The sequence below is a fragment of the Penaeus vannamei genome, chromosome 34, assembly GCF_042767895.1.
Source record: "Penaeus vannamei isolate JL-2024 chromosome 34, ASM4276789v1, whole genome shotgun sequence".
Lineage (NCBI taxonomy): Eukaryota > Metazoa > Arthropoda > Malacostraca > Decapoda > Penaeidae > Penaeus > Penaeus vannamei.
The window spans coordinates 16,351,460-16,363,959 of NC_091582.1; the positions used below are offsets into that span (position 1 = coordinate 16,351,460).

General features: G+C 47.8%; 1 protein-coding gene across 1 annotated transcript in view; it reads right to left on the reverse strand.

The window, feature by feature from the left end:
- The window catches only part of LOC113806701 (CAP-Gly domain-containing linker protein 1), a gene marked incomplete in the record, with an annotated part of 508,820 nt that overhangs the window by 428,938 nt on the left and 67,382 nt on the right, over positions 1–12,500 (reverse strand). Inside the window, 1 exon segment of the mRNA XM_070113745.1 lies at positions 1–1,632. This exon segment is cut by the window's left edge and continues 1,334 nt beyond it. Within this exon segment, the coding sequence (XP_069969846.1) occupies positions 1–1,632 (1,632 nt within the window).

The window sequence follows — 12,500 nt, forward strand, 5'->3', positions numbered from 1 at the left end:
GAGCCGCGACAGGTCGACGCCAATGGGCACTCCCCGAAGCTCGTGAATGGTCTCACTCTGGTCCTCCTCGTGGATCGCCTCTTCTTGATCTTTGTGCTCTTCAATCTGCTGCAGCTCGACTTTCTTCTTCTCCTCTTCCTTCTCGTCCTCCTTCTTCTGCTGTTTCTCTGCTTCCTCCTCGTCGTGCTGGAACTGTTCGGTCTCGGGCGAAGGATGAGGTCGCGTGGGGGAGCTGCTGTTGGAGGAGCTGACCTCGGCGGACGTCCGAAGCTCGCGGATGATGGCCGACACGTCCTTCTTGAAGAGCTCCTCGTCCACGACGCCGCTCATGCTCTGCTCCGAGTCCCAGCGCACCAGCGGCACCTCCCGCCCGGAGGCCTCCGCCGGCAGAGAAGCGTCGCAGACCTCGTCCTCTAGTGCTGCCACGTCCTCGTCGGAGGGAGATCTGCCGAGGGAGGCGGAGGCCGTGACTGTGAAGTCCGGCATTTGGTCTGGAGTGAGGATGCCCAGCGAGGACTCGTCGCAGGTGGCGTCCTCCGGCGAGCCGAGACTCGCCACGTCGTCTTCGTGTTCGTCATGACAGGCCGATCTGCCTTTCGTTTGGGCGAAGTCGCGAGTCTGGAGAGATTCTTGACTCTCGGGTGAGTTCGGAACCGAGGAGTCGCGCCCCTCGATGGTGTAGGTGGCATTGGATGCGTCTGACGGCCGGCGCCGGACAGCATTGGGTTCCTGAGTTTGTGTAGAGGACGGCATTAAGCCTTGCCAAACCTGACCTTTACCGCTGCTCGCTACGTTTACAGATCTCGCATCGTCGCCGCCGATGTCGTCGAGAGTTAGGAACACTTTATTTGCGGGCGCGAAGATCCCGTAGTCCGGGCGACACGAGAAGTATATTACACCGTTCACAGAGCCATCGTTCTTGCCGACGGGGCGCTCGAGCTCTATGCCGCACCACTCGCCACTCGCGAACGCGGTCCGGCCGAAGTAGCGCAGGGTCCCATGCTCCGCCCCCGCCACGACCACCCGCCGCCCCACGCTCTCTGGGCTCGGGTACTTGGGGTGCGGCTCGGCGGCGGCGTGCAGCAGAGGCCCGTCCCAGCAGGTGCGAGCCCCGAGGACGCTCGAGACGCGGTAGGTGAGACTCGGATCGCTGACGTCCTCCTCGGAGCCTCGAGTGATCTTGGCCAGCTGTCTCGAGAAGGCCGACTCGGTGGAGGCTCGCAGACCTCTGTGCCGCTCCCTAGCCCATACCCGGTCCTCGTCCACCCAGCTCTCGGCGCTGGAGTAAGGGTAGCTGAGGCGGCTGCCGGTGGTGGAGGGGCGGGAGGCCCTTCGGCTGTGGGCCTCGAGGAGGTCCCCGTCGGAGTAGCGGACGACCTTCCCGGAGGAGAGTCTGAGGCGAGGGACAACGGCCTGGCCTGCGGGGGCGTGGTGAGCGGGGCTCGTGTGGTGCTGGGGGGCGCCTTCGTAAATGTGGGCGGTGGGATCAACGGTGTGGGTGCGGGTTTGGGCGATGGGCGCGGGGTCGCCCGGCTTGTACTGAACACCACTGAGCTGGAGTCGGGAGACGGCCGAGGAGGGACGAGGGAGGCCTGACCGCCGCACCGTCGGGATGCGGCTCTCGCCCGGGGCCTGCAACACAAACGCCACGTTAGTACACATCAGTGAAATCAAATTAGAACAATCTCCTACTAAATAATCCTGGGTCAATATTAAACAAAAACAAAGAAAGACATTTCTGCATCTACTGTGAAGTACATAAATTTACATCAAGTTATTTCTGGATAGTCATCCAAACACAGGGTTGCGCCTGACTAATGCAACGGCCTTGCACATCGCCCGTTATCACCAGTATCATGCCACATCGCGATGATTTTGCAAGAAAGAAATTTAACCAAATTTAACCGTCATAAATGTAACATTGCAACACCCAGCTGCTACAACATAACCAGGCACACGCACTCGGGAAATTCTCCACAAGCACGGTTTTAGATCAAATACTTTTAGACCCAATCCCACAAAAACGAGTTCGCTTTGAACCCTAAAGTCGCCATGGCAACAGGTAGACACACACGACAACAAAACTCGCCATGGCCAGGAAGAAAGAGCGAAGACCAGAAATGGCGAGAGGTCAGTCGTGGGAGGCGCTATAATTACACCTTCAGTCTCCTATAAACTTAAAATACAGGTATTGGAAATGACGCCGCGCATGGCCATCTTGCGTCTGTCCGAAAGGCACTCTCTTCTCTCTTTTCCACTGTTTTATTAATGCAAATCCATCATCATCATCCCCTTTCCTCACTCCCTTTTTCTTACTAAGGATATTGGAATATCCTCCTTTCCTTCTTTGCATTTCACTACGTCATCCTTTTTTTCTCCCCTACTTCCTTCTCGTGACCTTTCTCTTCCTTCTTTTCCTTCAAACACCTTTCCCAATCCTACGTTTCCTCTCCCTTTCTCTTTCTCCTTCAATCCCAACACCCCCAGAAAAAAATCAAAACAATAACAGCGTATAGACAAACACACAAATAAACAACCAAACCACTGTTACCAGACGGAAACCCTCACAGAACCCAAACACACGTGAGCACAGCCTTCGCTCGCAGTGATACCATGGCTGAGTGATATCCTTGGCTAGAGTAATGGAGGAAGAGGTGACTCACACGCCAGCCATCCCACGAATCATATCATAATTCTATTTTGAAAACGACTCTCCCAAAACAACGAATCATTCTCAAAAATAGTTAATGAAGGAAGAAAAAGAAAAAAACATACGGAAGAAGAAATATCAATACCCCCCACCCCCCCCCCCAAAAAAAAAAAAACGAAAATACGTGTGTATACATATCATGCAAGCACAAAATCGCATGAATATATGTGGCTTCCTTCGTGCGAACATGAGACATTAAACATATGAGGCTTCCGACTCATGCACGGGTTATCTATCGTATTAAGTCGTGCCTTTCCGACACATCATTCACAGATCAGCTCTAATGATAAATTCCAAATGCAGAAACGGATAAATCGAACTTCATTAACGTTTTTCTTCTTCCTTTTATTAATAAACTTTTTCTCTACTTCCCCCTTCATACGTTTGTCTACATCAGTCTACCATATATCTCCATCTTTGATTTATATATGTTTATTCTTACTTTCCTTCTTCTTTTATACCTTTTTTCTTTTATCGTTATCAATATTTTCTGTGTGAATACTAAAATCTGCATTTCCATTTTCTTGTCGACTTATATCAGCCATTTCAATCGGTCACCATCTCCGCCTTTCTCCATTTACGCTTCCATCTCAATCCCCTAAATCTCCCCCAAATGGCTACGCAGGAAATACGACTCCAAATCACCCTTATTTCCTCTTCCTCGCCATCCCCCGCATCTCCATCTCTATCCAGTCGTTTCCATGGTTACCGCGTCCTCTCTCTTCCTCATGTCCGGTTACGCCTTTCTTTTACGCCTTTCTCTTTACTTTTCGGTTCCGCCTTTCTTTTCATTTTTCTTTCTTTCTTTCTTTTACGCCTTTCTTTTTACTTTTCGGTTACGCCTCTCTTTTCATTTTTCTCTTTCTTTCTTTTACGGTTACGCCTTTATTTTTGCGAAAGTTACACAGCGAATCTAATTCATCCATTCCCAGGAACTCTCAAGTCTCCCTTATACCTGATCTTCCTCTGCCTCTCCACCTGATACCTAATTCCCTGCCCGACGGTGTCTGTTTAATGTTTCCTAACACTTCCCTAACACCTGCTTGGCGTCTTTTTAATCGTTTCCCAATGTCTACCTGTCTAGGAGCTTTTCTGTTTCCTGTCGACCTGTGTGTGTCTAATGTTTGCCTGACTGTGTATTTGCTATGTTTCTGTGTGTCCGTGGCTGCCTGTTTGTTTCTATTTATCTATCAGTCTGTCTATCTATTTCTCATTTCTCGGATCTTCTCCTTCTGACTTTTTGTTTCGTTGTGTTTGTGTTTACCATCCCCATTCTGGCCCGTTTTCTTTCACCGAGTCCTATTTTCTTTCTTGTCTTCCTCCCGCTTTCTCGCTCCTCTCTCTTTCTCTCTCTCCTTCATCTTCTTCTCTCCCTTCTTCTCTCTCTCCTTCATCTTCTTCTGCTCTTCCTTCTTCTCTCTCTTCTTTCCTCTCTCACTTCTTCCCTCCCTCTCACCTTCTCTCCCTCTCTTCTTCCCTCCCTTCCCTCCTCTCTCCCTTTCCCTCCCTCCCTCACTCTCCCTCTCTCTCCCTGTCTTCCTATCCCTCTCCATCTCACTCCTTACCTTCCCCTTTCTCTCCTTCCATCTCTCTCTCCTTCTCTTCCCTCTCTCCTTCATCATCCATCTCCGAACCCCACCCTCCCTCCCACCTTTTCCCTCCCCCCCTCCCTCCCTCAAAAAAAAAAAAGGAAAAAAAAGCGAGGTACCTGACTCACCCGCATGACAGAGGGAGCGTTTGCCATCACACCGCGTGCTGGTTTACATCGCGGATAATCCTTCACGCTCTGGTGTCCGTGCTTGCCCCGTCAACACCACCACAGTTATACCACCGCGCCTTGGCCACGTTTATACCATCGCAGACCCTTTAGTTATACCACCCCGCCTCCCCCTCAGTTATACCATCGCGTCTCTATCTATAGTTATACCACCCAGCCTATCCCACAGTTATACCACCGCGCCTCTCCGTTATACCATCGCGCCCCTTAGTTATACCAGCCTATCCCACAGTTATACCACCGTGCCCCTATCGTAGTTATACCACCCCGCCTCCCCCTCAGTTATACCACCTCTGTCATGAGTGTATACCATCGCGACCCTGCCACAAGTATACCACCGCGCCTCTGCCAAGTATACCTCTGCCATATCGTCGTGGAGATATCAAATATACCACACTACCTGCCCACCAAGCACTCGGATCACACTTTCGCGAAACCATATGTGCAAAGTTCGCGGTAACAACATATCTGAGTAAGAACATGCGGTTTTCACACGACAGGGCGTGTATTCAACGTCGCTGCTAATTATCATTTTCATCCGAATGCCGTCATTTGAGATGATGATAATAGATCTTCTCTTGACTCAGCTTTACCTGCGCACTTTCCGGTCTCTATCCGCGCAACATGACAACAACATAACGATATATCATCCGACCAGATTCATACCACGCCTACGCTGTGCCACATGCCAACGCCAACATAGGACTCTAAACCGCATCGTCACATGGGACTCTAAACTGCATCGTCACATGGGACTCTAAGCCGCATCCTCACATCTCTTCATCAGTGAGATTTTCCAACATGAATACCCACAACGACGCGAGCTCCCAACGACATCCCGCTCTCTGCCGCATCACCGCCGCCACATAGCTGCGAGCGCCAGACGATCAACACACCACAGACCACGAGAACCGCATAGCTATCATCTCCGCCCACGCCCGCGCGCATCATGGAGCTTCGTCGTCGGCCTCCCCCCCCACCCCTTACACACACATCCGATCCCTCCCCCCTACCCCCACACACATCCGATCCCTACCCCCCCCACCCACACCCCCGTTCTTCGATCAGTTCAGTGTAGCAAAAGCTGGGCGTGATGGTGATTGTGTCCCACTGCTCTGACAGAGAGCTTGATGCGTAACTTTACACTTTACACTTTACACTTTACACTTAAATGACGTTTTGAGTACACATCATGCCATCACAAGCAGAAAATGGTTCGCTTGGAATCTAGAACCACGATTTTTAGACCAGGCCTCTAAATAGTTCATAAACCAAGACGAAAAATACATAGCGTGAACAAAATAACCAGGCCTCTTAAACATGTCATAAAAACACAACGAAAAATACATATCGTGAACAAAATGGAAGAAGCAAAAGGTGAAGAGTTGAGCACTAAATAAAGCTATAAGGTTAATCAGGCAGGTTCATGATCTGGGAACATGAGTGCCTGGTAGCATGGCCAGGGGCTTAGGCCTATGCCTGACCACCACACCGTACGGTACAGCAGCTGTGTCGCACGTCACTCTCTCTCACACACATACAAAGCGTGTGAGTGTGTGTGTGTGTGAGAGAGAGAGAGAAACACCACTATAGACTGAAACGCACACACATACACAAACACACATCGACAGGCATATACTACACAGATTCAAGCGCATACATATAAACACACATTCGCACAAAAAACGTAGTGACATAAACACAGATTCAAACAAGGATATACAAACACACAATGATAAAGACCTACAACAAATCACACACACACACACACACACACACACACACTCTCTCTCTCTCTCTCTCTCTCTCTCTCTCTCTCTCTCTCTCTCTCTCTCTCACACACTCACACACTCACTCACTCACTCACTCACACACTCACTCACTCACTCACTCACTCACTCACTCACTCACTCACTCACTCACTCACTCACTCACTCACTCACACACACTCACACTCACACTCACTCACTCACTCACTCACTCACTCACTCACACTAACACACACACTCTCTCACTCTCTCACTCTCTCTCTCTCTCTCTCTCTCTCTCTCTCTCTCTCTCTCTCTCTCTCTCTCTCTCTCTCTCTATCTATCTATCTATCTATCTCACACTCACACACACACACACAAACATACACACACACACACACACACACACACACACACACACACACACACACAAACACACACACACCAAGCAAAAAACTCCTCCACACACACACACACACACACACACACACACACACACACACACACACTCACACACACACACAAACAAACACTCACTCACACACACACACACACAAACAAACACTCACACACACACCAAGCAAAAAACTCCTCCTCACCGTCGACCTCATCCTCACGGCAACCCCACAGAGTTTCCCAACAGAGCAAACTTGGCGAAAACAATCCTCGGGGAGCAGGACAGGCGCGTGCTCTGTTCTCCACACAACTGAGAGTGTTCAGCAGCAATGTTCACCGACGGTCTGGTGAACACCCATGAGAAAACGGAACGGGTTTGGCTCAGCCCGAGTCTTCCCTTCCGGTTACCCGCCATGAAGGGATTGCGTTTAAATGTATACATGCACAGACACGCAGACGCGACGCAAATATATACATAGACACGCACACATAAAGATAAACACACTCACAAACACAAACACGCATGCACGCAAACATACTCACACGCAAACATACTCACACACAAACATAAGCACACAAACACAAACACACAAACAAAAACAAACACACACACACACAAACACAAGCGCAAACATACACACAAAGGAACAAAACACACAAACAAACAAACCATACAAACACACAAACAAACCATACACACACACAGACATAAACACACACAATAATAGAAAAATAATCATCGCAACCAATAAAATCCTCCCTCTCGATTCCTCCCCGACCTGATCAAAAGTATTTCTTCAAATATCGGATAAACCCCCCCTCACCCCCCTCTTCTAAAAAAAACACCCCGACAGGACAGAGGACACGACCTGAGACGACCTGCGACGACCTTCCAGAATTTGCGAGTCAATTTGCGAACCTAATCGCGTATGACGTAAAAAAAAGGGCAGACGGATTTCTAAAATTATCCTTCGTACCCTGCAACCTTTTTTCTCTTCTTTTATACGTACATAATAAGCAAGAAATTAAATAAGAGAGCGGGGAATTACATCCAAAACCATTTTCAATTTATTTTATTTTTGAGAGAGTTTATAACTAACAACAACAATAATGGTAATAATAACAGCAACGACAATGATAATAATAACAATAACAATAAAATAATAGCAATAACGATAATAATGATAATAATAATAATAATATTATTATTATTATCATTGATAATGATGATGATGATAATAATAATAATAATAATAATAATAATAATAACAATAGATAAATAAATAACAATAATAGTGATAATAAAATTAACAATAATAATAGTAATGATAGTAATAATAGAAAAGCAATGATAATAACAATAATAATAGTAATGATAGTGATAATAAAAAAAAAATAATGATAATAACAATAAAAACACCAATAGTAAAAAGTGACAATAACCAACCCCCCCAAAAGACAACAACCCGCTGCCCAACCCCTCAAAACCCGCCCACCAATTCATCCCCCACCCCCACCCCCCGAGCACACGTCGTTCTAACTAATGGACCCTTCCTTCGGCCGCGGCTATGATCCCAGCCCCGACGGACCAGAATCGCCTTCTTACGTAACCCGGCTTGGAAAGAGAGTTACGACAGCGCTCATAGACACTCTATCGTGCGTTCCGTGTGCCAAACGGGTGGGAACGGGTGGGGTTGGGGGAGGATGGCAGCGGTGAAAGGGGGGAATGGGGTATGGGTTTCCGAGGGTTGTGGTGAGGGGAAGTGGGGTGTGGTGCTAAGGGGAACTATGGGGGAGGGAATGGGGTATGGTGATAAGGGGAACTATGGAACGAGGGAGTGGGGTATGGTGCTATGGGGGAGGGAGTGGGGTCTGGTACTATAGGGGAAAGGAATGTGGTATGGTTTCCGAGGGTTGTGGTGAGGGGAAGTAGGGTGTTGTGCTAAGGGGAAATAGGGGGGAGGGAATGGGGTATGATGCTAAGAGGACCTTTGGGGAAGGGAATGGGGTATGGTGCTAAGGGGACCTTTTGAGGAAGAGAATGGGGTATGGTACTATAGGGGAAAGGAATGTGGTATGGTGCTAAGGTGACCTTTTGGCGAAGGGAATGGGGAATGGGTTTCCGAGGGTTGTGGTGAGGGGAAGTGGGATAGGGTGCTAAGGGGAAATAGGGGGGAGGGAATGGGGTATGATTCTAAGAGGACCTTTTGGGAGGGAATGGGGTATGGTGTTATGCGTGAAGGGAATGGGGGGCATGGTGCAAAGGGGAACTGTGGAGGAAGGGAATGTGGTATGGTGTTTAGGGAAGCTATGGGGGAAGGGAATGGGGAATGGTCTCCAATGGTTGTGTTGAAGATAATTGGGTTATCAAGCCGAGGGGAGATGGAGTGACGCATCTGTGTAGTAGTTAAAATCCTAGATCTATGAAGAAGGTTAAATAGAGATAGAAAAAGGGAGAAAATAGGGGAATAGGAGTAGATGAGATAGAGGACGACCGATAGAAGAAATGGAGAGGAGAGAAAGGAATAAGGGAAAGGAGGAGAGGAGGGAAAAAGTGTGGTTGAGAGAGGGAAGGAGGGAGGGAGAGAGAGAGAGAGCGGGAGAGAGAGAGAGAGAGAGAGAGAGAGAGAGAGAGAGAGAGAGAGAGTTAAAAAGAGAGAGAACGAAAGAAAGCGAGAAAAAAACCATAACAATGCCTTCTATCCACACACACACACACTACAACCCCCACCCCCACCACCCACCCCCTACCCTCTTCCCACCAGACACAAACGTCCGAAACAACCATAACCCCCCTTCTCCCTCTCCCTCCCCCTCCCCCCCATCGTATGCCCTGGAAGTACCCACATCAAACAAAGGCGAGAGGAAGAGCAGTCCCCAAGCACCCCGAGTGGGTCGGAGGCGCAAACATTCGTTAACATGCAAGCAAGTACCAGTGTGGTTCGGCAATGGTGGAAGCTCTGGTGGCGGTGGAGTCTTGGTGGAGTGGGAGTGGTGGAGTCTTGGTGGAGTGGGAGTGGTGGGGGCCTTGGTGGTGGTGGAGTGGGAGTGGTGGAAGCTCTGGTGGAGGTGGAGTGGGAGTGGTATGGGCCTTGGTGGTGGAGTGGGAGTGGTGGGGGCCTTGGTGGTGGTGGAGTGGGAGTGGTATGGGCCTAGGTGGTGACGGAGTGGGAGTGGTATGGGCCTAGGTGGTGGCGGAGTGGGTGTGGTGGAAACTCTTATGGTGGCGGAGTGGAAGTGGTGGAAACTCTTATGGTGGTGGACTGGGACTGGTGGAGGTCTAGGTGGTGGTGGAGTGGGAGTGGTGGACGGCTATGTGGTGGTGAAGTGGGAGTGTTGGAAGCTTTGGTGGTGGTTGAGTGGGAGTGGTGGAAACTCTTATGGTGGTGGAGTGGGAATGGTGGAGGTCTAAGTGGTGGCGGAGTGGGTATGGTGGAACCTCTGGTGGTGGAAATGGGAGTGGTGGAGGCGCTGATGGCAAGGATACGCGAGTAAGGAGGCGAAGTGGGGTGTGCAGGAGTGTGGGAAATTCTGATAATGTGGTGGGAGATCATGGGGCTTGGGGAATGGCAGCAGTCCTGGCGGATGGAAGGGTGGGAGTGGAGGAGGCGCTGGGGGTGAGGGGGGAGTAGAATGGAAAGACTAGTGAAGAGAGGAGGCGAGCGAAAGGATAAAGCGAGGGAACAGTGCATGAACGCCGGTGGAGGAAACACAAAAACGACGGTAGGCAGAGAGAATCTCGATAATAAGAGCAGGTAAGCAGGATAAGGAGGCAAAGTGTTGGAGCAGACGGGGATGGAGGGAGAGAGGGAGGGAAGGAGGGAGAGAGGGTGGGAAGGAAGGAGAGAGGCAGGGAGGGAGGGAAGGAGGGAAGGAGGGAGAGAGAAAGGGAAGGAGGGAGAGAGGAAGGGAAGGAGGGAGAAAGGGAGGCAGGGAGGAAGAGAAGCAAGGAGGGAGAGAGTGAGGGAAGGAGGGAGAGAGGCAGAGAAGGAAGGAGAGTGAGGGAAGGAGAGAGAGAGGCAGAAAGGGAGGAAGAGAAGCAAGGAAGGGAGAGAGGGAGGGAAGGAGGGAGAGAGGCAGGGAGGGAGAAGCAGTGGTCGATACTGTATACACAGTGGTGGCGCAACGACGTGGCGGTAACACAACAAGTGCCGGCCTTCGGGTCTGCGGCCAAGCGAAGACACGTTCCCGGCGGCCTCCCACGGTGCCTGGCCTCCCCCCCCCCCCTGCGCTCTCCTGGCCTCCGTTCTCGCCCTGTCTCGTGCGCCGGCCTCTCGTGGCCTCGTGTGGGGTGTTAGCGAGTTGATAAATGATAAAACAAATTATTTAAAGAACAAACAAACAATTTCGCGACTCCAAAATCGACGTTAGATATGTATGTAATCATACACGCACATCAACATCTACACAAACATAAACACTGAGGAGAGAGAGAGAAAGTAAGAGAAAGAGAGAGAGAGACAGAGTGTGTGTGTGTGTGTGTGTGTGTGTGTGTGTGTGTGTGTGTGTGTGTGTGTGTGTGTGTGTGTGTGTGTGTGTGTGTGTGTGTTTGTGTGTGTGTGTGTGTGTGTGTTTGTGTGTGTGTATGTGTCTGTGTGTGTGTCTGCGTGTGTGCAGAGACACTGGAGACACACATACACACATACACACAGAATGTTCGTGCGCGTGCGCGTGTTCGGATGAAAGTGCATTTGGAATGCGGAGTATCTATCAACAAGTTGATGACATAATCAATAATTCGGCGAGCAAAGGCGTGGGCAGGAGTCAAGTCGCCTCGGCCCAAAGACAGCTGTTACCTGAAATGACATAGACTTATTGTCTGATACCTCCAATCCCACCTTTTCTACTATTTTCCCCTTTCTCTCCTTTTCTCCTTTTCTTCTTTTCTCTATTTATCTTATTTCTTATTTCTTTATTTATCTTATTTCTTTTTTATTTATCTTATTTCTTTTTTATTTATCATATTCCTCTATTTATCTTATTTCCTTATCTATCTTATTTCTTATTTACTTATTCAACTTATTTCTTTTTCGTTCTCTTCAGTCACACATTCCATACCGATCCACCTTTATCTCTCTCTTCTTTCCTTCTTCTCTTATCTAGTTCTTGTACCTTTCAATTCACACTTTAGTTCATGTCCTATGCGTACAGACCCAACGATAGAATAGATTACAACACAGCCACTCCCGCTGATGACTCTCTGGGACTTCGACAACGCTAGAAATATAATTAATATAATTCTAAACGAAATATTATGAACATTCGCCGTCCTATATACTAAAGTTCAGAAGGCTATTGTTGTATGTTCTACAGCATTGAATAATGATTGTAAATCTCAGTATTTTAATAAAAGGTATAAACTGTAAACAATGCGAAACATTCGACTTGAATAATAACAACAATAATAATAACTATCATTATAACAAGAATAATAATAACAACAATAACAGTAATAATGATAATAACAAAATTATTATTAATATTCTTATGCCAATAACAATAATAATAATAACAATAATAATGATTGATAATAATAATAATAATAACAATAACAATAACAATAATAATAATAATAATAATAACAATAATAATAACAATAATAATAATAATAATAACAATAATAATAATAATAATAATAAATATGACAATGATAATAATAATAAAAACAAATAAAATGAACGATGATAAAAAGCAAATAAAGAAACCAATAAAAGCATGACTGTTATTTCCCAGAGAACACCATCAATCAATCATCTAATATCTACAGCAACGACCGAACATTTACGAAAAAAAAATTAATAATCAACGCAGAGGAAAAAAAGAAAAGAAGAAAAAGAAGAAGAAAAAGAAGAAGAAGAAGAAGAGGAAG